The 22,682-nt window shown below is 48.4% G+C and overlaps 1 protein-coding gene across 4 annotated transcripts in view; it reads left to right on the top strand.

The window, feature by feature from the left end:
- Nucleotides 1–22,682, top strand: part of LOC139278368 (cadherin-11-like) — a 134,690-nt gene that overhangs the window by 25,653 nt on the left and 86,355 nt on the right. For 2 of the 4 annotated variants that reach the window (XM_070897043.1, XM_070897042.1), the window contains exons 1-3: nucleotides 2,069–2,296; nucleotides 11,190–11,484; nucleotides 15,601–15,720. In XM_070897043.1, the coding sequence (XP_070753144.1) occupies nucleotides 2,069–2,296; nucleotides 11,190–11,484; nucleotides 15,601–15,720 (643 nt within the window). Of the gene's footprint in view, nucleotides 1–2,068; nucleotides 2,297–11,189; nucleotides 11,485–15,600; nucleotides 15,721–22,682 lie in introns of those variants that run through there. The other 2 variants (XM_070897041.1, XM_070897040.1) reach the window with 2 other exon arrangements.

Below are 22,682 nucleotides of genomic sequence, written 5' to 3'. Positions count from 1 at the left end.
CCTGGGATGTAGGCATCGCTTGTATGGCTGGCATTTATTGCCCATTCCTCATTGCCCTTGAGAAGGTCGTGGTGAGCTGCCTTCTTGAACCGCTGCAGTCCGTGTGGTGAAGGTGCTCCCACAGTGCTGTTAGGGAGGGAGTTCCAGGATTTTGACCCAGCGACGATGAAGGAACGGCGATATATTTCCAAGTCAGGATGGTGTGTGACTTGGAGGGGAACGTGGAGGTGGTGGTATTCCCATGCGCCTGCTGCCCTGTCCTTCTTGGTGGTAGAGGTCGCAGACCTGGGAGGTGCTGCCGAAGAAGCCTTGACGAGTTGCTCAGTGCAAGTTGTAGATGGTACGGTCTGCAGCCCCAAAAGGATATTTAATTAAATGTCAAATCATGTACAAAGCAATTAAAGAGAGTGAAAGAAAGATGGGATGATGGAGATAAAAGCGACAAAAATAAATAACTATTTAAAAAAATCTCCAACAACAATTAAAATCTGATGGAATGAGACTACATATTTGTAAAAAGTTAATTTTCCGGGCCAGAGAGGTCATTTGGCAGACATTAAGACTTAACACGCCGTTAAAAATGTACTTATACTTGAATGGAACAGCCCGAACTTTCTCTGCTGTGTTTAGTGGGTATCTAATCGGTAATACTGATTGCAAGTGGTTCAATGCTGAGTCTCTCGGCAAGGTACTGGTATAGTGAAGCTTGTGGCAACTCAGACAGCAACTTCCTGATCTCCACGTTTAACTGCGCATATGCGGACATCGGAAGTTGCCGTCTGATTTACTCCATAATAACAGTGAGCGCCTATAGCCTCACCCTTATTCAAAGAGCAAAAAATTCAGCCCCTGATAACATTCAACCTTGATATTGTAGCCCTGTGGTTTTTTTTTATTTGTGGCCTGAACTTGTCAGGAAAAACTTGGATTTATATAGCGCCTTTTACAACCACTGGACATCCCAGAGCACTTTACAGACAATGCAGTATTTTTTAAAGCGTAGTCACTGCTGTAATGTGGGAAACACGGCAGCCAATTTGCGCACAGCAAGTTCCCACAAACAGCAATGTGAGAATGACCAGATAATCTGTTGTTGTTATGTTGATTGAGGGATAAATATAGGCCCCAGGACACCAGGGATAACTCCTCCACTCTTCTTCAAAATAGTGCCGTGGGATCTTTTACGTCCACGTGAGAGAGCAGACAGGGCCTCGGTTTAACATCTCATCCGAAAGACAACACCTCCGACAGTGCAGCACTCCCGCAGCATTGCACTGGAAGTGTCAGCCTAGATTTTTGCATTCAAGTCTCTGTCCACTGAGCCATGGCTGACGTAACAGGGAGGAAGGCAGTAATAAGGAAAAGTTCTGACTAAGGGTCTCCGACATGAAACGTTAACTCGGTTTCTCTCTCCACAGATGCTGCCTGACCCGCTGAGTATTTCCAGCAGTTTCTGTTTTTATTTCAGATCCCCAGCATCTGCAGTATTTTGCCTGGGCCCTGAAGCTCTGGAACTCCCTCCCTAAACCTCTCCGCCTCTCTACCTCTATTTCCTCCTTTAAGACACTCCTCAAAACCTACCTCTTTAACCAAGCTTTTGGTCATCTGTCGTAATTTCTTCTTATGTGGCTCGGTGTCAAATTTATATGTTTTTGTCTTACAACACTGCTGCGAAGCGCCTTGGGACGATTTACTACGTTAAAGGCGCTATATAAATAAAAGTTGTTGTTGTTGTTTGTAGTAATAAGGAAAAAGGTTTGGACTGTATCTCAGTTCATGTGCCGAGTGGGAGATTAACGGCTCCTCCTGCAGGGAAGGACTAACAATCTGATTTCTCTTTTTGTGATCTTGTAGGTAATAAAGTTGTGAAGTACTGGCCTGCGGACTGGTAATGAACCACTGAGCAAGCGGCAAGGCACCTCGATGAAGGAACACTGACAGTTAGTTCCGTGCTCAGCTCAGAGTTAGGGCTATTTGGCTGCTTATTGGATCTCCAAGTGTCCCAATCGGCAACGGAGACCGACCCAAAAAAACAAAAATAAAAACAGAAAAACTAATCGGCGACGAGATGAGGCGAAACTTTTATTTGCCATTTTTCCTGGCCTGCCTGAGCGTTGTCTATTGGAGCCACTCGGCCCTGGCAAGAAACTCCACTGGCTCCCGGGCCTCCCCTCGGCTGCGGCACGGCCTGGGTGTCAAAGGTCAAGTGCTTCACCGATCCAAGCGAGGCTGGGTGTGGAATCAGTTCTTTGTGATCGAGGAGTACACAGGCCCGGATCCTGTGCTTGTGGGCAGGGTAAGACTCCCTTCTCTCTGGACTTTGCTCAAAACCTCGCACAATGCCATGGAAAAACCCAGGCCCCTTTTTAAATGAAATCGAAAAGCAAAGAAAATGTATTGCGGTGGCTGGGGTGGGGAGATTTGAAATAAAAACATAAAATGTTGGGAAACATTCAGCGGGTCGGGCAGCATCTGTGGAGAGAGAGAAACAAGAGTTAACGTTTCAGGTTGATGATCCTTTGTCAGAACTGGGAAAAGTTAGGGATGTAACAGGCTTGTAAGCAAGTGCAGAGGCAGGAGAAGGGGGAGGGGAAGAAAGATCAAAAGGGAAGGTCTGTGATAGAGTGGAAGGCAGGAGAGATTTGAGAGACAAAAAGATGACGGATGGTGCGGGGGAAAAGGAGGTGGTAATGGGGCAAGTAAAGAAACAAAAGATGAGTCTAGAGAGGGTGTCAATGGGAATGGCAGAATCACCAACAGCTGCCGTGTGATAAATAATGGCAGAGGTTATGGTCTGAAATTGTTGAACTCGATGTTGAGTCCAGAAGGCTGTAAAGTGCCTAAACGAAAGATGAGGTACTGTTCCTCGAGCTTACGTTGAATATCGTTGGAACAGTGCAGGAGGCCGAAGACAGAGAGGTCAGAGTGGGAGCGGAGCGGGTCATTAAAGTGACAGGCGACCGGAAGCTCAGGGTCATGTTTATGGATTGAGCATAGGTGCACCGCAAAGCGGTCACCCAATCTACGCTTGGTCTTCCCAATGTAGAGGAGACCACATCGTGAGCAGCGAATACAGTATACTGAATTGAAAGAGGTGCAAGTAAATCACTGTTTCACCTGGAAGGAGTGTTTGGGGCCCTGGACAGTGGGAAGGGAGGAGGTAAAAGGGCAGGTGTTGCATCTCCTGTGCTTGCACGGGAAGGTTCCGTGGGAAGGGGAGCGGATGCTGGGGATGAATGCTGAGTGGACCAGGGTGTCGCGGATGGAGCGGTCCCTTCGGAATGCTGGGAGGGGAGGGGAAAGGAAGATGTGATTGGTGGTGGGATCACACTGGAGGTGGCAGAAATGGCGGAGGATGATCCGTTGAATGTGAAGGCTGGTGGGGTGAAAGGTGAGGACAAGGGGAACCCTGTCATGGTTCTGAGCGGGAGGGGAAGGGGTGAGAGCAGAGGTGCAGGCAATAGAACGGACACGGTTGAGGGCCATGTTAACCACGGCGGAGGGCAATCCTTGGTTGAGGAAAAAGGAAGACATGTAGAGGCACTAGCGTGAAAGGTGACGTCGTCAGAGCAGATGTGACGGAGACGGAGAAACTGGGAGAATGGAATGGAGTCCTTACAGGATGTGGAGTGGGAGGAAGTGTAGTCCAGTAGCTGTGGGAGTCAGTGGGCTAATAGTCAATGTTTGTCAATAGTTAAACAAGAGATTGGTGTGCAAAATTAAAGCACATGGCATTGACATGGCTAGAGAACTGGTTGGCAGACAGGAAGCAGAGAGTTGGGATAAACGGGTCCTTTTCAGAATGGCAGGCAGTGACATGTGGAGTGCCGCAGGGTTCAGTGCTGGGACCCCAGCTATTTACAATATACATCAATGATTTAGATGAAGGAATATCTCCAAGTTTGCAGATGACACTAAGCTGGGTGGCAGTGTGAGCTGTGAGGAGGATGCTAAGAGGCTGCAGGGTGACTTGGACAGGTTAGGTGAGTGGGCAAATGCATGGCAGATGCAGTATAATGTAGATAAATGTGAGGTTATCCACTTCGGTGGCAAAAACATGAAGGCAGAATATTATCTGAATGGCGGCAGATTAGGAAAAGGGGAGGTGCAACGAGACCTGGGTGTCATGGTACATCAGTCATTGAAAGTTGGCATGCAGGTACAGCAGGAGGTGAAGGCGGCAAATGGTATGTTGGCCTTCATAGCGAGAGGATTTGAGTATAGGAGCAGGGAGGTCTTACTGCAGTTGTACAGGGCCTTGGTGAGGCCTCACCTGGAATATTGTGTACAGTTTTGGTCTCCTAATCTGAGGAAGGACGTTCTTGCTATTGAGGGAGTGCAGCGAAGGTTCACAAGACTGATTCCCGGGATGGCAGGACTGACATATGAGGAGAGACTGGATTGATTGGGCCTGAGAAGAATGAGAGGGGATCTCATAGAAACATATAAAATTCTGACGGCACTGGACAGGTTAGATGCAGGAAGAATGTTCCCGATGTTGGGGAAGTCCAGAACCAGGGGTCACAGTCTAAGGATAAGGGGTAAGCCATTTAGGACTGAGATGAGGAGAAACTTCTTCACTCAGAGAATTGTGAACCTGTGGAATTCTCTACTGCAGAGAGTAGTTGATGCCAGTTTGCTAGATATATTCAAGAGAGAGTTAGATGTGGCCCTTACGGCTAATGGGATCAAGGGATATGGAGAGAAAGCAGGAAATGGGTACTGAGGTGAATGATCAGCCATGATCTTATTGAATGGTGGTGCAGGCTCGAAGGGCTGAATGGCCTACTCCTGCACCTATTTTCTATGTTCCATTGTTTCTATGTCTATATCCAGAAATGGAGACAGAGAAATCGAGTAAGGGAAGGCAAGAGTCGGAGATGGACCATGTGAAGATGAAAATTGAATGGAAAGTGAATGAAATTTTTTGTCTTCTTCCCTGTATGGCCTGGTTCTGATTTTAATGTCCCCTTGTCTGAGACTCCACCACCAGTGGAACATGTTTCTATCCATCTACCCTATCAATTCCTTTCACAATCCTTAAAACCTCAATCAAATCACCAAAATGACACAAGGGATGATGGTGGATACAAAATGAGATGATAAAGGGACAAGTTTAGAAACAAAAGGTGGGTTGAGAGGAGGTGTAAATGGTCACAGCAGAATAGCAGAGGAGGAGGGGAGCACGGAAAGTGTGACAAGGAGGAGCTGTCTCCTGTGGCCCGGGGAATGTGGCGGATGAAAGACAGGCAGAACCCCCAGGGTGTGGACCACCCCTCTGGCCGTGTACCGATGAGGGATCCCCTACCCCAAGCACCAGCCCGCATTTACTCCACTCCCAGTGGCTCTGGTGCAGCCATCCTCCATTACCAGTGCCCGCAGTCCGAGAGAGAGTGGGATTGGTGTGTAACATAGTAACAGGAGGAGGCCATGCAGCCCCTCGAGCCTGTTCCGCCATTCAATTAGATCGGGCTGATCTGTATCGTAACACCTTTTGCCCGCCTTGGCTCCGTATCCCTTAATACCATACAAATCTCAGTTTTGAGTTTCAATTGACCCCCAGCCTCAACAGTTTTTGGAGGGAAAGCGTTCCTGATTCCCACTCCCCTGTGTGTGAGGAAGTGCTTCCTGACATCACCCCTGAGCAGCCTGGCTCTAATGTTATGGTTATTTCCCCCTTGTTCTGGACTCTCCCACCAGAGGAAATAGTTTCACTCTATCTACCCGATCAAATTCTTTAATCATCTTAAACACCTCAATTAGATCACCCCTTAATCTTCGATTCTTCTGGGAATACAAGCCTAGTCTGTGTTTTTGTTTTAATGTACTATCATTCAGAATTAGTTTTATTTAACTTAACTATTGCACACATTGGTTGGCAAACTACTAGCTTCAAGCTCTACTTCTTTCAACGAGTCACCAGTCAAAAGAACTGAAAATTACTGTGGGAAATCTTTCTCATGTTTATCAGTGTCAAAGCCAGTGAAAGGAACTGCCAAGGAATAGCCATCTGACCCTAGAGCCTAATAGTATCATAGAATCACAGAATGGTTACAGCATGGAAGGAGGCCATTCGGCCCATCGAGCTCATGCCGGCTCTCTGCAAGAGTACTTCAGCTAGACCCACTCCCCCGCCCTTTCCCTGTAACCCTGCAATTTATTTTCTTTCTGGTACAGGTGTGACGTCCGAAATCCGGAAATCTCGGGACCGAGGCCGTTCCGGGTTTCGGAACGTCTTTGCCCAGGCCGTAGGTAGGTAGGGGAGATCGGTTGGGACGCCGGAGGGGTGGTGGGGATCGGTCGGGCCGCTGGAAATCGGGTGGGCAGAGGTCGGGACGAGGCCAGGGGAGGTTGATCGGGTGACCAGAGGTCGGGCCGAGGCTGGGGGAGGTCGGTCGGGTGGCCAGAAGTTGGGCCGATGCCGGGGGGAGGTTGGTCAGGTGACCAGAGGTCAGACCGAGGCTGGGGGAGGTCGGTCAGGTGACCAGAGGTCGGGCCGAGGCTGGGGGAGGTCGGTCAGGTGACCAGAGGTCGGGCCAAGGCTGGGGGAGGTCGGTCAGGTGACCAGAGGTCAGGCCGAGGCTGGGGGAGGTCGGTCAGGTGACCAGAGGTCGGGCCGAGGCTGGGGGAGGTCGGTCAGGTGACCAGAGGTCGGGCCGAGGCTGGGGGAGGTCGGTCAGGTGACCAGAGGTCGGGCCGAGGCTGGGGGAGATCGGTCGGGTGGCCAGAGGTTGGGCTGATGCCGGGGGAGGTCGGGCGGGTCGATGGAGGTCGGGCGGACGGAGGTTGGGCTGAAGCTGGGGAGGTCGGTCGGGTGGCCAGAGGTCGGGCCGAGGCCGGGGGAGGGCGGGCGGGTCGATGCAGGTCGGGCGGACGGAGGTCGGGCTGCAGCATGGGAAGGCCAGGCGAGCTCGGATCGAGCCGGGAGGTTGGGCTGAGGCGGGGGGAGGTCGGGCCAAGGCGAGGTCGGGCAGCCGGGGGTCGGGCCGCCGAGGTGGGAGAGTCCGGATTGCGGAACATTTTCCGGTTTCCGGATGACCCCGCCATGGATCGGCCCGTGAACTCCGGAACTCCGGATTTTGGACGTTGCACTGGTACTTATCCAATTCCCTTTTGAAAGCCATGATTGAGTCTGCCTCCACCACCCCTTCAGGCCGTGCATTCCAGATCCTAATCACTCGCTGCGTAAAAAGGCTTTTTCTTACATCGCCTTTGGTTCTTTTGCCAATCACCTTAAACCTGTGTCCTCTAGTTCTTGACCCTTCCGCCAATGGGAACAGTTTCTCTCTATCTACTCTGTCCAGACCCCTCATGATTTTGATCAAATCTCCTCTCAACCTTGGGTCAATCAATAGTACTTGGGCCACGGCCCTCCTCCGTGTTGCTGGAATAAACGGACAATGATGGACAGGAAAAGGCCCTCTGGTCCATCAAGCCTGTCCCACACAATTGTGAGACCTTATGCATTACTATATACACTCTCCACCCCACCCAAAACCATATGATCTCCTGGGAGAGGCAAAAAACCCAATTAATTACCACTTATAAGGCTAGAAATTCCGTTTTTGGCACTATTGTTTTTTTTCCCGTCATTTTTCGGAAAAAATACCATTTAAAAACGTCACCATTTTTTAATGGTGGAAAATTGGCAAAAAAATGTGCCTGTCGATAAAAATCGGCGTTGCACGAGGTGGAAACTGTGGTCCTCACCAACTTTAGCCCAAGGCCGATCACCGCCAAAAATACAGGCCCTGGGAGGGGGAGAAAACACAAACAAAAATGGCAAAAATAAAAAAATAACCAATCAGAAAACATTCACTACACACTTAACTAATGAATCGTTGAAAAAGAATTAAGAAATAAAAACTTCAACTTACCTTTTTTGTTGGTCTTCATACCTACCTGTTTCTGGGGCTTCAGTGTAGGCTTTTCTCAGGTGGTGTTTTTTCACCCTGAGTACGGGTTCCCCGAACGGCCAATTTTAAGCGGTGTGTTTTTTTTGGGGGCGTTGCACGTGGCCGATCCACTTTTCAAAACCGCCTTTCGTTAACTTTGGCCAATTTAGGTGAGTACCTTTTACCGCCAAAAAAAAGCGAAGTATTGGCGAAAAAACATTCACAAGGCTGGCCAATTTTTCCCCCCAAATCTCATAAACATTTGTTGGAAAAAATCCGACAGATCTGGACAAATATAAGATGGTAAATGTTCTGATTTGCTCCTCGCATTGGGGGGGTTTCACCCCCATGTTCCTTACCTCACTCCGCTTCCCCTGCCCTGCCCCTGCCCCCAGAGTCATGTTGGGAAATTTACCCCATCCAAATATGGGGACTTATTTGCTTAAAGATGGTCGCCGGTATCCTTGGTGAGCACGATTTCCCGATGCACGCTGACAGCTGGCGAAGCTGAACAGCAGGAGCTCAGCGACCAACAGATTGATGCCGATCGGACTATTGTCAATCTGTGTCCTCCCTGGAGCCTTCAGGGTCCAGTGAGTCTTGAGCTCTATACATGGGGCACCCATACTTAAGCTTCACCAATAATTTTGATAATTAGGGTATGAGACTCTCTAAAGGGTTATTGATGGCGAGATTCCCTCTACAAAGGGGGTTTGATGGTGAGAATCATTCTTTAAAAGAGGTTTGAGACTCTCTCTCTACAAGGGGAATCATCTGGCTGGATTGAGCCATGCTGTGATCAGTAATACCACGCGTGACTCTTTCTATGGGGAATGACCTGGCTGGATTGATGCGTGCGTGAGAACACCAGCGGCAGGTCGGGGCCATAAATCCGGGGCAGTCGGCTTCAGGTGAATTTATAATGGGGAATAAAGAAATGGCAGACCAATTGAACCAATACTTTGGTTCTGTCTTCACAAAGGAAGATACAAATAACCTTCCGAATGTACTAGGGGACAGTGGGTCTAGTGAGAATGAGGAACTGAAAGATATCCTTATTAGGCGGGAAATTGTGTTAGGGAAATTGATGGGATTAAAAGCCGATAAATCCCCGAGTCCTGATAGTCTGCTTCCAAGAGTACTTAAGGAAGTGGCCCTAGAAATAGTGGATGCATTGGTGATCATTTTCCAACAATCTATCGACTCTGGATCAGTTCCTATGGACTGGTGGGTAGCTAATGTAACGCCACTTTTTAAAAAAGGAGGGAGAGAGAAAGCGGGTAATTATAGACCGGTTAGCCTGACATCAGTAGTGGGGAAAATATTGGAATCAATCATTAAGGATGAAATAGCAGCCCAATTGGAAAGCAGTGACAGGATCGGACCGAGTCAGCATGGATTTATGAAAGGGAAATCATGCTTGACGAATCTTCTGGAATTTTTTGAGGATGTAGCTCGTAGAATGGACAAGGGAGAACCAGTGGATGTGGTGTATTTGGACTTTCAAAAGGCTTTTGACAACGTCCCGCACAAGAGATTGGTGTACAAAATCAAAGCGCATGGTATTGGGGGTAATGTACTGACGTGGATAGAGAACTGGTTGGCAGACAGGAAGCAGAGAGTCAGGATAAACGGGTCCTTTTCAGAATGGCAGGGAGTGACTAGTGGTGTGCCGCAGGGCTCAGTGCTGGGACCCCAGCTCTTTACAATATACATTAATGATTTGGGTGAAGGAATAGAGTGTAATATCTCCAAGTTTGCGGATGACACTAAACTGGGCGGCGGTGTGAGCTGTGAAGGGGACGCTAAGAGGCTGCAGGGTGACTTGGACAGATTAGGTGAGCGGGCAAATACATGGCAAATGCAGTATAATGTGGATAAATGTGAGGTTATCCATTTTGGGGGCAAAAACACGAAGGCAGAATATTATTTGAATGGCGGCAGACTAGAAAACGGGGAGGTGCAACGAGACCAGGGTGTCATGGTTCATCAGTCACTGAAAGTGGGCACGCAGGTATATCAGGCAGTAAAGAAGGCAAATGGTATGTTGGCCTTCATAGCTAGGGGATTTGAATATAGGAGCAGGGAGGTCTTACTGCAATTGTACAGAGCCTTGGTGAGGCCTCACCTGGAATATTGTGTTCAGTTTTAGTCCCCTAGCCTGAGGAAGGACGTTCTTGCTATTGAGGGAGTGCAGCGAAGGTTCACCAGACTGATTCCAGGGATGGCTGGACTGATATATGAGGAGAGACTGGATCAACTGGGCCTTTATTCACTGGAGTTTAGAAGGATGAGAGGGGATCTCATAGAAACGTATAAGATTCTGACGGGACTGGACAGGTTAGATGCGGGAAGAATGTTCTCGATGTTGGGGAAGTCCAGAACCAGGGGACATAGTCTTAGGATAAGGGGTAGGCCATTTAGGACTGAGATGAGGAGAAACTTCTTCACTCAGAGAGTTGTTGACCTGTGGAATTCCCTGCCGCAGAAGTTCTTGATGCCAGTTCATTGGATATATTCAAGAGGGAGTTAGATATGGCCCTTACGGTTAAGGGGATCAAGGTGTATGGAGAGAAAGCAGGAAAGGGGTACTGAGGGAATGATCAGCCATGATCTTATTGAATGGCGGTGCAGGCTCGAAGGGCTGAATGGCCTACTCCTGCACCTATTTTCTATGTTTCTATGTTTCTATAAAAGGAGCAGCGTGGAGACCTCGGGAGCAGCGTGGAGACATACTATTTCAGGGAGCAGCGCGAGCTGGTGCAGGAGGGCGACGGCAGCGAAGAGTGATGTCATCAAGGTCCAGGTCGGTGATTGGAGCGTGGGCAGACACAGCAGGAGCGGCGAGAGACTGTGGAGGGACGTGATCGGGGCCCAGGGGAGGTGTGAGTTCAGGGGCCCAGGAGCCCAGGGGCAGCACGAGCCAGCCCACACTGTGATATATGTGCGCACTAGGTCCGTGCAGCAGAACTGGTCTCCAGTCGTCTTGGTTAATCTTTGCCACTGGACCAAGACCTCGCTCTGTCAAGCCCGTGTGGTGGCTGGTGTGCAACGGTCACCACACGTTAAAAAAATCCACGCGCAGGCATCTTCCACCCTTCAGGATGTAGTTCGGGTCCTTCATTGAAACACCTGTGAACTCATCTTTTTTTGCGTGGAAGCAAGTCATCCTCGTTTCGAGGGACCGCCTATGATGATGATGCTCAGTAATACCGCGGGTGACTCTATAGGGAATAACCTGGATTGAGCTGTGCTGTGATCAGTAATATCGCGGGTGTCTATTTGCAATTGTAGCTCCACACGGACCTGGACAGCGGAGGAGGGAGGATCCGGTACATCCTCTCGGGCGAGGGGGCGGGGACTATTTTTGTTATTGATGAGAAAACAGGGAACATCCACGCCACCAAAACGCTGGACCGGGAGGAACGCGCTCAGTACACTTTGATGGCACAAGCTGTCGACCGGCTAACGAACAAACCTCTGGAGCCCCCCTCCCAGTTCATTGTGAAAGTCCAGGATATTAATGACAACCCTCCTGAATTCTTGAATGGACCTCACCATGCTACAGTCCCAGAGATGTGCAGTGTGGGTATGTACCAACTTCATTACTACAGGTTTACAGTGCAAACTCGCTCATTACTCCATTCATTCATATCTGTACTTGTTCATTATCATACACATTCATTACACATTTGTTACTATATTACATAGGATTACATGTGCTATACCGCACAGAAACAGGCCATTCGGCCCAACCAGTCCATGCCGACATTTATGCTCCACTCAAGCCTCTTCCTGTCTTTCCTCATCTAACTCTATCAGCATAACCCTCTATTCCCTTCCCCATCACATGCTTGACTAGCCTCCGCTTAAATGGCTCTATACTATTCGCCTTAAACACTCCCTGTGGTAGCGAGTTCCACATTCTCACCATTCCCTTCGTAAAGAAGTTTCTTCTGAATTCCCTGCGACTGTCTTCTATTGATGGCCTCTAGTTATGCTCTTCCCCACAAGTGGAAACACTCTCTCTGTATCTACTCCATCAAATATGTTTGTGACGATACTCTTTTATTACTCTGCTCATTCATATCTCTACTTGTTCATCACTCTACTCATTCTACTTATCACTATGCTCATTTGATAGTCTATTCATTCGATATTACACTCATTTATTATTACCACACCCATTCTTACTCTCTCGACCCATCCACAGCCTGTGATTTGCCATGATGTTTGTTTGACACCAGTACTGGTTGAGCAGAAATTTCCTTAACTAAATATTGGCAAGACCAAAGCCATTGTTTTCGGTCCCCGCCACAATCTCCGTTCCCTAGTCACTGACTCGATCCCTCTCCCTGCAACTGTCTGAAGCTGAACCAGACTGTTCCCAATCTTGTGATAAGATTCTGATCACATATCCACCGATCACCAAGACCGCCTATTTCCACCTGCACAATATTGCCCATATCCTCCCCCGCCTCAACTCATCTCCCGCTGAAACCCTCCTTGTTCGTTCTAGACTCGACTATTCCAATGCTCTTCCCACCAGCCTCAGATCTTACACCATTCGGAAACTTAAACTCATGCAAAACTCTGCTGCCCACGTCCTAACTCACACTTTACTGGGAGTGTAGAGGGAGCTTTACTCTATATCTAACCTCATGCTGTGCCTGCCCTGGGAGTGTTTGATGAGACAGTGTAGAGGGAGCTTTACTCTGTATCTAACCCCGTGCTGTGCCTGTCCTGGGAGTGTTTCATGGGACAGTGTAGAGGGGAGCTTTACTCTGTATCTAACCCCGTGCTGTGCCTGTCCTGGGAGTGTTTCATGGGACAGTGTAGAGGGGAGCTTTACTCTGTATCTAACCCGTGCAGTACCTGCCCTGGGAGTGTTTGATGAGACAGTGTAGAGGGAGCTTTACTCTGTATCTAATCCGTGCTGTACCTGCCCTGGGAGTGTTTGATGGGACAGTGTAGAGGGAGCTTTACTCTGTATCTAACCCGTGCTGTACCTGCCCTGGGAGTGTTTGATGGGACAGTGTAGAGGGAGCTTTACTCTGTATCTAACCCATCCTGTGCCTGTCCTGGGAGTGTTTCATGGGACAGTGTAGAGGGGAGCTTTACTCTGTATCTAACCCCGTGCTGTGCCTGTCCTGGGAGTGTTTCATGGGACAGTGTAGAGGGAGCTTTACTCTGTATCTAACCCGTGCAGTACCTGCCCTAGGAGTGTTTGATGGGACAGTGTAGAGGAAGCTTTACTCTGTATCTAACCCCGTGCTGTACCTGCCCTGGGAGTGCTGATGGGACAGTGTAGAGGGGAGCTTTACTCTGTATCTAACCCGTGCAGTACCTGCCCTGGGAGTGTTTGATGGGACAGTGTAGAGGGAGCTTTACTCTGTATCTAACCCATGCAGTACCTGCCCTGGGAGTGTTTGATGGGACAGTGTAGAGGGAGCTTTACTCTGTATCTAACCCGTGCAGTACCTGCCCTGGGAGTGTTTGATGGGACAGTGCAGAGGGAGCTTTACTCTATATCTAACCCCGTGCTGTACCTGCCCTGGGAGTGTTTGATGGGACAGTGTAGAGGGAGCTTTACTCTGTATCTAACCCATGCTGTACCTGCCCTGGGAGTGTTTGATGGGACAGTGTAGAGGGAGCTTTACTCTGTATCTAACCCATCCTGTACCAACGCTGGGAGTGTTTGATGCTGGCCTGGATTGCAAAGGATATAAATTCCATTTCCCAATCATTGACGTCCCTCAGCTCGATAAATAAAATCAATTGGTAAAAGTGTTGCAAACGCTTTATTAGCTCCTGGCAGTATGCGAGTGATTCAGAATTGGATTAGCAGATTAAATCGCAGAAACATGAAGCAGACGTTTTGAAATCAGGTGGAAAACCGAGACGCTGATAATTGTTAGGCTTTAACGCAGTCTCTTTCTGTAATGCTGCAACTCTTGAACATCCCAAGCTGGGGGCAACGTTCCCTCTTGTTTGTTACTGGTGCGTGGTGCCGTTATCTGGCTCCGCGGCCCATTCATGGTTTAGCGCATGCGCTGTTTCTCCCGTGTAAGATCCAACAAGCGGCCTGCACGGGATCTCCAGACCGTCCCACAGCCCTGCAGCTTGGCGGGATCATTGGTTGGTGGGTCCCACGGCACTATTGCGAAGACGAGCGGAGGAGATCCCCCCCGCCCCTGCCCTCTCCCCGGTGTCCTGGCCCAATATTTACCCCTCAGCCAACATCAGGTTATCTGGTCACTATCACACTACTGTTTTGTGCACAAATTGGTGGCTGTGCTTATTCCATTGCAACTGCGACTCCATTTTGAAAGAAAAAGTACTTCATCGGCTGTAAAGCGCTTCGGGATGTCCTGAGGTCCTGGCAGGCGCTATAGAAATGCAAGTTCTGTTTCTTTTTTTGGGAGCTAGTTCCAGCACATTCCTATCCAATTGCTGTTCGGGCTATTCAAGCTCACTAACCTGGTTAAAGTAACCAGGATAACTGCTCCCAACCAATAGCACGAACAGGCAGTTGATGGGAGCGCTTTAACCAGCATGCTGAAAATACTCTGCCGAGAAAATCAAACGCCTCCTCACAGCTTGTATTATCAAATCGTTGGAGGTGTGCAAACAGACTGACAAGGAAGAGCACTTTAGCTTACGTAGAAATCATTGCACTGAAACAGGCCTATGTAACAGGCTCGAGGGGCTGAATGGCCTCCTCCTGTTCCTGTGTAACAGGCTCGAGGGGCTGAATGGCCTCCTCTTGTTCCTGTGTAACAGGCTCGAGGGGCTGAATGGCTTCCTCTTGTTTTGTGTAACAGGCTCGAGGGGCTGAATGGCCTCCTCCTGTTCCTATGTAACAGACTCGAGGGGCTGAATGGCTTCCTCCTGTTCCTATGTAACAGACTCGAGGGGCTGAATGGCTTCCTCCTGTTCCTATGTAATAGGCTCGAGGGGCTGAATGGCCTCCTCCTGTTCCTGTGTAACAGGCTCGAGGGGCTGAATGGCCTCCTCCTGTTCCTGTGTAACAGGAGTGTTTATGCCCCACACGAGCCTCCTCCCACCCCTCTTCATCTCACCCCATCAACACATCCTTCTGTTCCTTTCTCCCTCATGTGTTTATCCAGCTTCCCCTTAAATGTATTTGTACTATTCGCCTCAACCACTCCTGCGGCAGCACCATGTCCCACCACTCTCTGGGTACAGAAGTTCCCCCTGAACCTCCTGCTGGATTTATTAGTGACTATCATATATTTAGAGCCCCCTAGTTCTGGTCTCCTCCACAAGTGGCAGTATCTCTTCTCTACATCTATCCTATCGAACCTTCAGAATTTTAAAGACCTCTGTCGGGTCACCTCTCAGCCTTCTCTTTCCCAGAGTAAAGTGCCCCAGCCTGTTCGATCTTCCCTGATAGTTATAGCCTCTCTCAGTTCTGGAAGCAATCCCTGTCGATCTGTTTTTGCACCTGCTCCGGTGCTTCGACGCCCTTCATAAAGTGCGAAGAGTTCTGCGCCTGGTGTACTTTGTGAAACGTTTTATAACAAAGCTCCTGCCCCACGAGGACGACAGCCAGAGGTATAAGGGTTTGACAGTATGACGAATGGCAATGCTCAGGTTCGGGCGCTCTACATTCTTTCATGCACCGGCTCCATTTATCACTCCCTCAGTCCCCTTGACAATGTGATCATCTCCTCTCTTTCAGGTACTTCTGTCATTCAAGTCACAGCCACGGATGCAGATGACCCGTCCTATGGAAACAGCGCCAGACTGGTGTACAGCATTCTGGAGGGTCAGCCTTACTTCTCTGTTGAGCCTCAGACAGGTATGAACACCAACCATGAGAAGCTCGTAGACTGAGACACAAATGTATCGAAACGGCTAATGGAATGTTGGCTCTTGTAGGAACACAGGAACAGGAGGAGGCCATTCTGCCCCTCGAGCCTGTTACATAGGAACAGGAGGTGGCCATTCTGCCCCTCGAGCCTGTGACATAGGAACAGGAGGAAACCATTCAGCCCCTCGAGCCTGTTACATAGGAACAGGAGGTGGCCATTCAGCCCCTTGAGCATGTTACATAGGAACAGGAGGAGGTCATTCAGCCCCTCGAGCCTGTTACATAGGAACAGGAGGAGGCCATTCAGCCCCCCGAGCCCTGTTACACAGGAACAGGAGGAGGCCATTCAGCCCCTCGAGCCTGTTACACAGGAACAGGAGGAGGCCATTCAGCCCCTCGAGCCCTGTTACACAGGAACAGGAGGAGGCCATTCAGCCCCTAGAGCCTGTTACACAGGAACAGGAGGAGGCCATTCAGCCCCTCGAGCCTGTTACACAGGAACAGGAGGAGGCCATTCAGCCCCTCGAGCCTATTACACAGGAACAGGAGGAGGCCATTCAGCCCCTCGAGCTTGTTCCGCCATTCCATGAGATCGTGGCTGATCTGCGACCTAACTCCATATACCCGCCTTTAATAATAACTTTTATTTATATAGTGCCTATAAAGTAGTAAAACGTCCCAAGGTGCTTCGCTACAGTGTTACAAGATAAAACAGATACATTTGACATTGAGCCGCAAAAGAAGAAATTAAGGTAGATGACCAAAAACCTGTTTAAAGAGGTAGGTTTTAAGGAGCATCTTAAAGGAGGAAAGAGGAAAGCCTTTGGCCCATGTTCCATAATGCCTTTGGTTAACAGAAAGCTATCAATCTCAGATTTAAAATTAACAATTGATCTAGAATCAGTTGCTGTTTGCGGAAGAGAGTTCCAAACTTCTACCACGCTTTGTGTGTAGAAGTGTTTCCTAATTTCACTCCTGAAAGGTCAGGTTTTAATCTTGAGACTATGCCCCCTAGTCCTAGACTCCCCAACCAGTAGGAATAGTTTCCCTCTAACTACCCTATCTGTTCCCCTTAATATACTGAAAACTTCGATCAGATTACCCATAAATTCTAGAGAATACAACCCTAATTTGTGCAATCTCTCCTCCTAATTTAACCCTTGGAGTCCGGGTATCATTCTGGTAAACCTATGCTGCCAGGTCAAGGCCATTATATCCTTCCTCAGGTGTGGAGCCCAGAACTGCTCTCAGTGCTCCAGGCGTGGTCTAACCAGGGTTCTGCATAGTTGCAGCATAGCTTCTGCCCCCTTGTATTCTAGTCCTTATGATATAAAGTCCAGCATTCCATCAGCCTTACTGATTATTTTCTGTAGCCGTGCATGACGTTTTAATTATCTATTTGGACCTCCACTGTTTCTAGCTTTGCACCATTTGTCTCGAGTGTGTCTTGATTACAAAAGTTACACTTCAGTTGTACAGAAGCCTGGGTCAGACCCATGGGTCACTAACTCTGGTTGGATGTACCCAAGGAGGTTTCGTCACATGACCAGCTGCCTCCACCTGCCCCGCCCCCACATTCCCGCCATTGGTCGCCCGACAGGCTCATTCTCGCGACGCCCTGCCTTCCTACGACCAATTGGAAAGCGAATAAGATTTTCGTTACCCAATTGGATGTACCTCGACTTTAAATCAAACAGCCTTTTTTCCCATCTCCGATATCTTTCCAACTAATAAGTAAATATGTTCAAAGAAAGTTAAAAACCGACACCATGGGGGAGAAATTGTGTCGCCCCCCCCCCTCCGTTTGGGGCGATAAGTATTGTGGGGGTGCAAAGTATCATCGGGCGTTATGCGACTGACTCTGACACGAACTCCCGGATTCGCTCTCCAGGAAGGAAGTGGAGATTAGCAGCGGCACTACAGCATTGCACTCCGAACCCTTGCGCCCGGAGATCGTGATGTCATTGCCGCGCGCATCACCTTGTTAGTGCCCCGGACACGAAATTCACTTCCGCCCCCTGCAGTGCCGGGTGAAATCACCGGCAGTTGCAGGAGGTACGGGTCGGGCGGGCGATGAGTAAAGGTGAGGTGGCTGAGGTAAGTAAAAGAAACAAAGTACCTTTCTTGTTTTTTCCGTGAGTTCCTGCTCACGATCGCTCAGCCCAGGTCTCTGTTTGAGTGCTGGGCTGATCCCACGGGTTCGCCGCACCCTTGGTGGTCCAGGGAGGTCTGTTTTTATTTGCAGAGGCTGCACTGATGGCCCCTCCCTTTACGGGAAGGAAGGGCCCTTTGAGTACTGCTGAGAGGGATGACTCATCAGGGGGGAGCAGCAGCAGCCAATTTCATGGCACCGTGGCTGGCTCTGCTGCACAGGAGGGCAGGAAAAAGAGTGGGAGAGCGATAGTGATAGGGGATTCAATTGTAAGGGGAATAGATAGGCGTTTCTGCAGCCGCAACCGATAATCCAGGATGGTATGTTGCCTCCCTGGTGCAAGGGTCAAGGATGTTTTGGAGCGGGTGCAGGACATTCTGAAAAGGGAGGGTGAACAGCCAGTTGTCGCGGTGCATATAGGTACCAATGACATCGGTAAAAAATGGGATGAGGTCCTACGAGGCGAATTTAGGGAGCTAAGAGCTAAATTAAAAAGTAGGACCTCAAAAGTAGTAATCTCAGGATTGCTATCAGTGCCACGTGCGAGTCAGAGTAGGAATCGCAGGATAGCTCAGATGAATACGTGGCTTGAGGAGTGGTGCAGAAGGGAGGGATTCAAATTCCTGGGACATTGGAACCGGTTCTGGGGGAGGTGAGACCGTACAAACTGGACGGTCTGCACCTGGGCAGGACCGGAACCAATATCCTAGGGGGAGTGTTTGCTAGTGCTGTTGGGGAGGAGTTAAACTAATATGGCAGGGGGATGGGAACCTATGCAGGGAGACAGAGGGAAATAAAAAGGAGGCAGAAGCAAAATATAGAAAGGAGAATAGTAAAAGTGGAGGGCAGAGCAACCCAAGGCAAAAAACAAAAAGGCCACATTACAGCAAAATTCTAAAGTGGCAAAGTGTGTTAAAAAAACAAGCCTGAAGGCTCTGTGCTTCAATGCGAGCAATATTTGGAATAAGGTGGATGAATTAACTGCGCAGATAGCAGTTAATAGATACGATGTGATTGGCATCACGGAGACATAGCTCCAGGGGGACCAAGGCTGGGAACTCAACATCCAAGGGTATTCAGCATTTAGGAAGGATAGACAGAAAGGAAAAGGAGGCGGGGTGGCGTTGCTGGTTTAAGATGAAATCAATGCAATTATAAGGAAGGACATCAGCCTGGATGATGTGGAATCGGTATGGGTGGAGCTGCGGAATTCCAAAGGGCAGAAAACGCTAGTGGGTGTTGTGTATAGACCACCAAATAGTAGTAGTGAGGTTGGGGACAGCATCAAACAAGAAATAAGGGATGTGTGCAATAAAGATACAGCAGTAATCATGGGCGACTTTAATCTCCACATTGATTGGGCTAACCTAACTGGTAGTAATGCGGTGGAGGAGGATTTCCTGGAGTGTATTAGGGATGGTGTTCTAGACCAATATGTCGAGGAACCAACCAGGGAGCTGGCCATCCTAGACTGGGTATTGTGTAATGAGAAGAGACTTATTAGCAATCTTGTTGTGCGAGGCCCCTTGGGGAAAAGTGACCATAATATGGTAGAATTCCTTATTAAGATGGAGAGTGACAAAGTTAATTCGGAAATTAGGGTCCTGAACTTAAGGAAAGGTAACTTCTACTGTATGAGGCGTGAATTGGCTAGAATAGACTGGCAAAGGATACTAAAAGGGTTGACGATGGATAAGCAATGGCAAATATTTAAAGATCACATGGATGAACTTCAGCAAATGTACATCCCTGTCTGGAGTAAAAATGAATCTGGGAAGGTGGCTCAACCGTGGCTAACAAAGGAAATTAGGGATAGTGTTAAAGCCAAGGAAGAGGCATATAAATTGGCCAGAAAAGCAACAAACCTGAGGACTGGGAGAAATTTAGAATTCAACAGAGGAGGACTAAGGGCTTAATTAAGAGGGGGAAAAGAGAGTACGAGAGGAAGCTTGCAGGGAATATAAAAACTGACTGCAAAAGCTTCTATAAATATGTGAAGAGAAAAAGATTATTGAAGACAAATGTAGGTCTCTTGCAGTCGGACTCAGGTGAAATTATAATGGGGAACAAAGAAATGACAGACCAATTGAACCAATACTTTGGTTCTGTCTTCACGAAGGAAGATACAAATAACCTTCCGAAGGTACTAGGGGACAGTGGGTCTAGTGAGAAGGAGGAACTGAAGGATATCCTTATTAGGCGGGAAATTGTGTTAGGGAAATTGATGGGATTGAAGGCCGATAAATCCCCGGGGCCTGATAGTCTGCATCCCAGAGTGCTCAAGGAAGTGGCCCGAGAAATAGTGGATGCATTGGTGATCATTTTCCAACAGTCTATCGACTCTGGATCAGTTCCCATGGACTGGAGGGTAGCTAATGTAACACCACTTTTTAAAAAAGGAGGGAGAGAGAAAACGGGTAATTATAGACCGGTTAGCTTGACATCAGTAATGGGGAAAATGTTGGAATCGATCATGAAGGACGAAATAGCAGCGCGTTTGGAATGCGGTGACAGGATCGGACCAAGTCAGCACGGATTTTTGAAAGGGAAATCATGCTTGATGAATCTTCTGGAATTTTTTGAGTATGTAACTTGCAGAGTGGACAAGGGAGAACCAGTGGATATGGTGTATTTGGACTTTCAGAAGGCTTTTGCCAAGGTACCGCACAAGAGATTGTTGTGCAAAATCAAAGCACATGGTATTGGGGGTAATATACTGACGTGGATAGAGAACTGGTTGGCAGACAGGAAGCAGAGAGTCGGGATAAACGGGTCCTTTTCAGAATGGCAGGCAGTGACTAGCGGAGTGCCGCAGAGCTCAGTGCTGGGACCCCAGCTCTTTACAATATAGATTAACGATTTAGATGAAGGAATAGAGTGTAATATCTCCAAGTTTGCAGATGACACTAAACTGGGTTGAGGTGTGAGCTGTGAGGAGGACGCTAAGAGGCTGCAGGGTGACTTGGACAGGTTGGCTGAGTGGGCAAATGCATGGCAGATGCAGTATAATGTGGATAAATGTGAGGTTATCCATTTTGGGGGCAAAAACACGAAGGCAGAATATTATCTGAATAGCGGCAGACTAGGAAAAGGGGAGGTGCAATGAGACCAGGGTGTCATGGTTCATCAGTCACTGAAAGTGGGCATGCAAGTACAGCAGGTGGTAAAAAAGGCAAATAAACATAAGAACATAAGAATTAGGAACAGGAGTAGGCCATCTAGCCCCTCGAGCCTGCTCCGCCATTCAATAAGATCATGGCTGATCTGGCCGTGGACTCAACTCCACTTACCCGCCTGCTCCCCGTAACCCTTAATTCCCTTATTGGTTAAAAATCTATCTATATGTGACTTGAATACATTCAATGAACTAGCCTCAACTGTTTCCTTGAGCAGAGAATTCCACAGATTCACAACCCTCTGGGAGAAGAAATTCCTTCTCAACTCGGTTTAAAATTGGCTCCCCCGTATTTTGAGGCTGTGCCCCCTAGTTCTAGTCTCCCCGACCAGTGCAAACAACCTCTCCGCCTCTATCCTGTCTATCCCTTTCATTATTTTAAATGTTTCTATAAGATCACCCCTCATCCTTCTGAACTCCAACGAGTAAAGACCCAGTCTACTCAATCTATCATCATAAGGTAACCCCCTCATCTCCGGAATCAGCCTAGTGAATCGTCTCTGTACCCACTCCAAAGCCAGTATATCCTTCCTTAAGTAAGGTGACCAAAACTGCACGCAGTACTCCAGGTGCGGCCTTACCTATACCCTATACAGTTGCAGCAGGACCTCCCTGCTTTTGTACTCCATCCCTCTCGCAATGAAGGCCAACATTCCATTCGCCTTCCTGATTACCTGCTGCACCTGCAAACTAACTTTTTGGGATTCATGCACAAGGACCCCCAGGTCCCTCTGCACCTCAGCATGTTGTAATTTCTCCCCATTCAAATAATATTCCCTTTTACTGTTTTTTTTTCCCAAGGTGGATGACCTCATACTTTCCGACATTGTATTCCATCTGCCAAACCTTAGCCCATTCGCTTAACCTATCTAAATCTCTTTGCAGCCTCTCTGTGTCCTCTACACAACCCGCTTTCCCACTAATCTTTGTGTCATCTGCAAATTTTGTTACACTACACTTTGTCCCCTCTTCCAGGTCATCTATGTATATTGTAAACAGTTGTGGTCCCAGCACCGATCCCTGTGGCACACCACTAACCACCGATTTCCAATCCGAAAAGGACCCATTTATCCCGACTCTCTGCTTTCTGTTCGCCAGCCAATTCTCTATCCATGCTAATACATTTCCTCTGACTCCGCGTACCTCTATCTTCTGCAGTAACTTTTTGTGTGGCACCTTATCGAATGCCTTTTGGAAATCTAAAAACACCACATCCATCGGTGCACCTCTATCCACTATGCTCATTATATCCTCAAAGAATTCCAGTAAATTAGTTAAACATGATTTCTCCTTCATGAATCCATGTTGCGTCTGCTTGATTGCACTATTCCTATCTAGATGTCCCACTATTTCTTCCTTAATGATAGTTTCAAGCATTTTCCCCACTACAGATGTTAAACTAACCGGCCAATAGTTACCTGCCTTTTGTCTGCCCCCCTTTTTAAACAGAGGCGTTACATTAGCTGCTTTCCAATCCGCTGGTACCTCCCCAGAGTCCAGAGAATTTTGGTAGATTATAACGAATGCATCTGCTATAACTTCCGCCATCTCTTTTAATACCCTGGGATGCATTTCATCAGGACCAGGGGTCTTGTCTACCTTGAGTCCTATTAGCCTGTCCAG

The sequence above is a fragment of the Pristiophorus japonicus genome, chromosome 13, assembly GCF_044704955.1.
Source record: "Pristiophorus japonicus isolate sPriJap1 chromosome 13, sPriJap1.hap1, whole genome shotgun sequence".
Lineage (NCBI taxonomy): Eukaryota > Metazoa > Chordata > Chondrichthyes > Pristiophoridae > Pristiophorus > Pristiophorus japonicus.
Note: the sequence above shows the minus strand (reverse complement) of the source record. Positions and strands in the feature narration are given on the sequence as shown.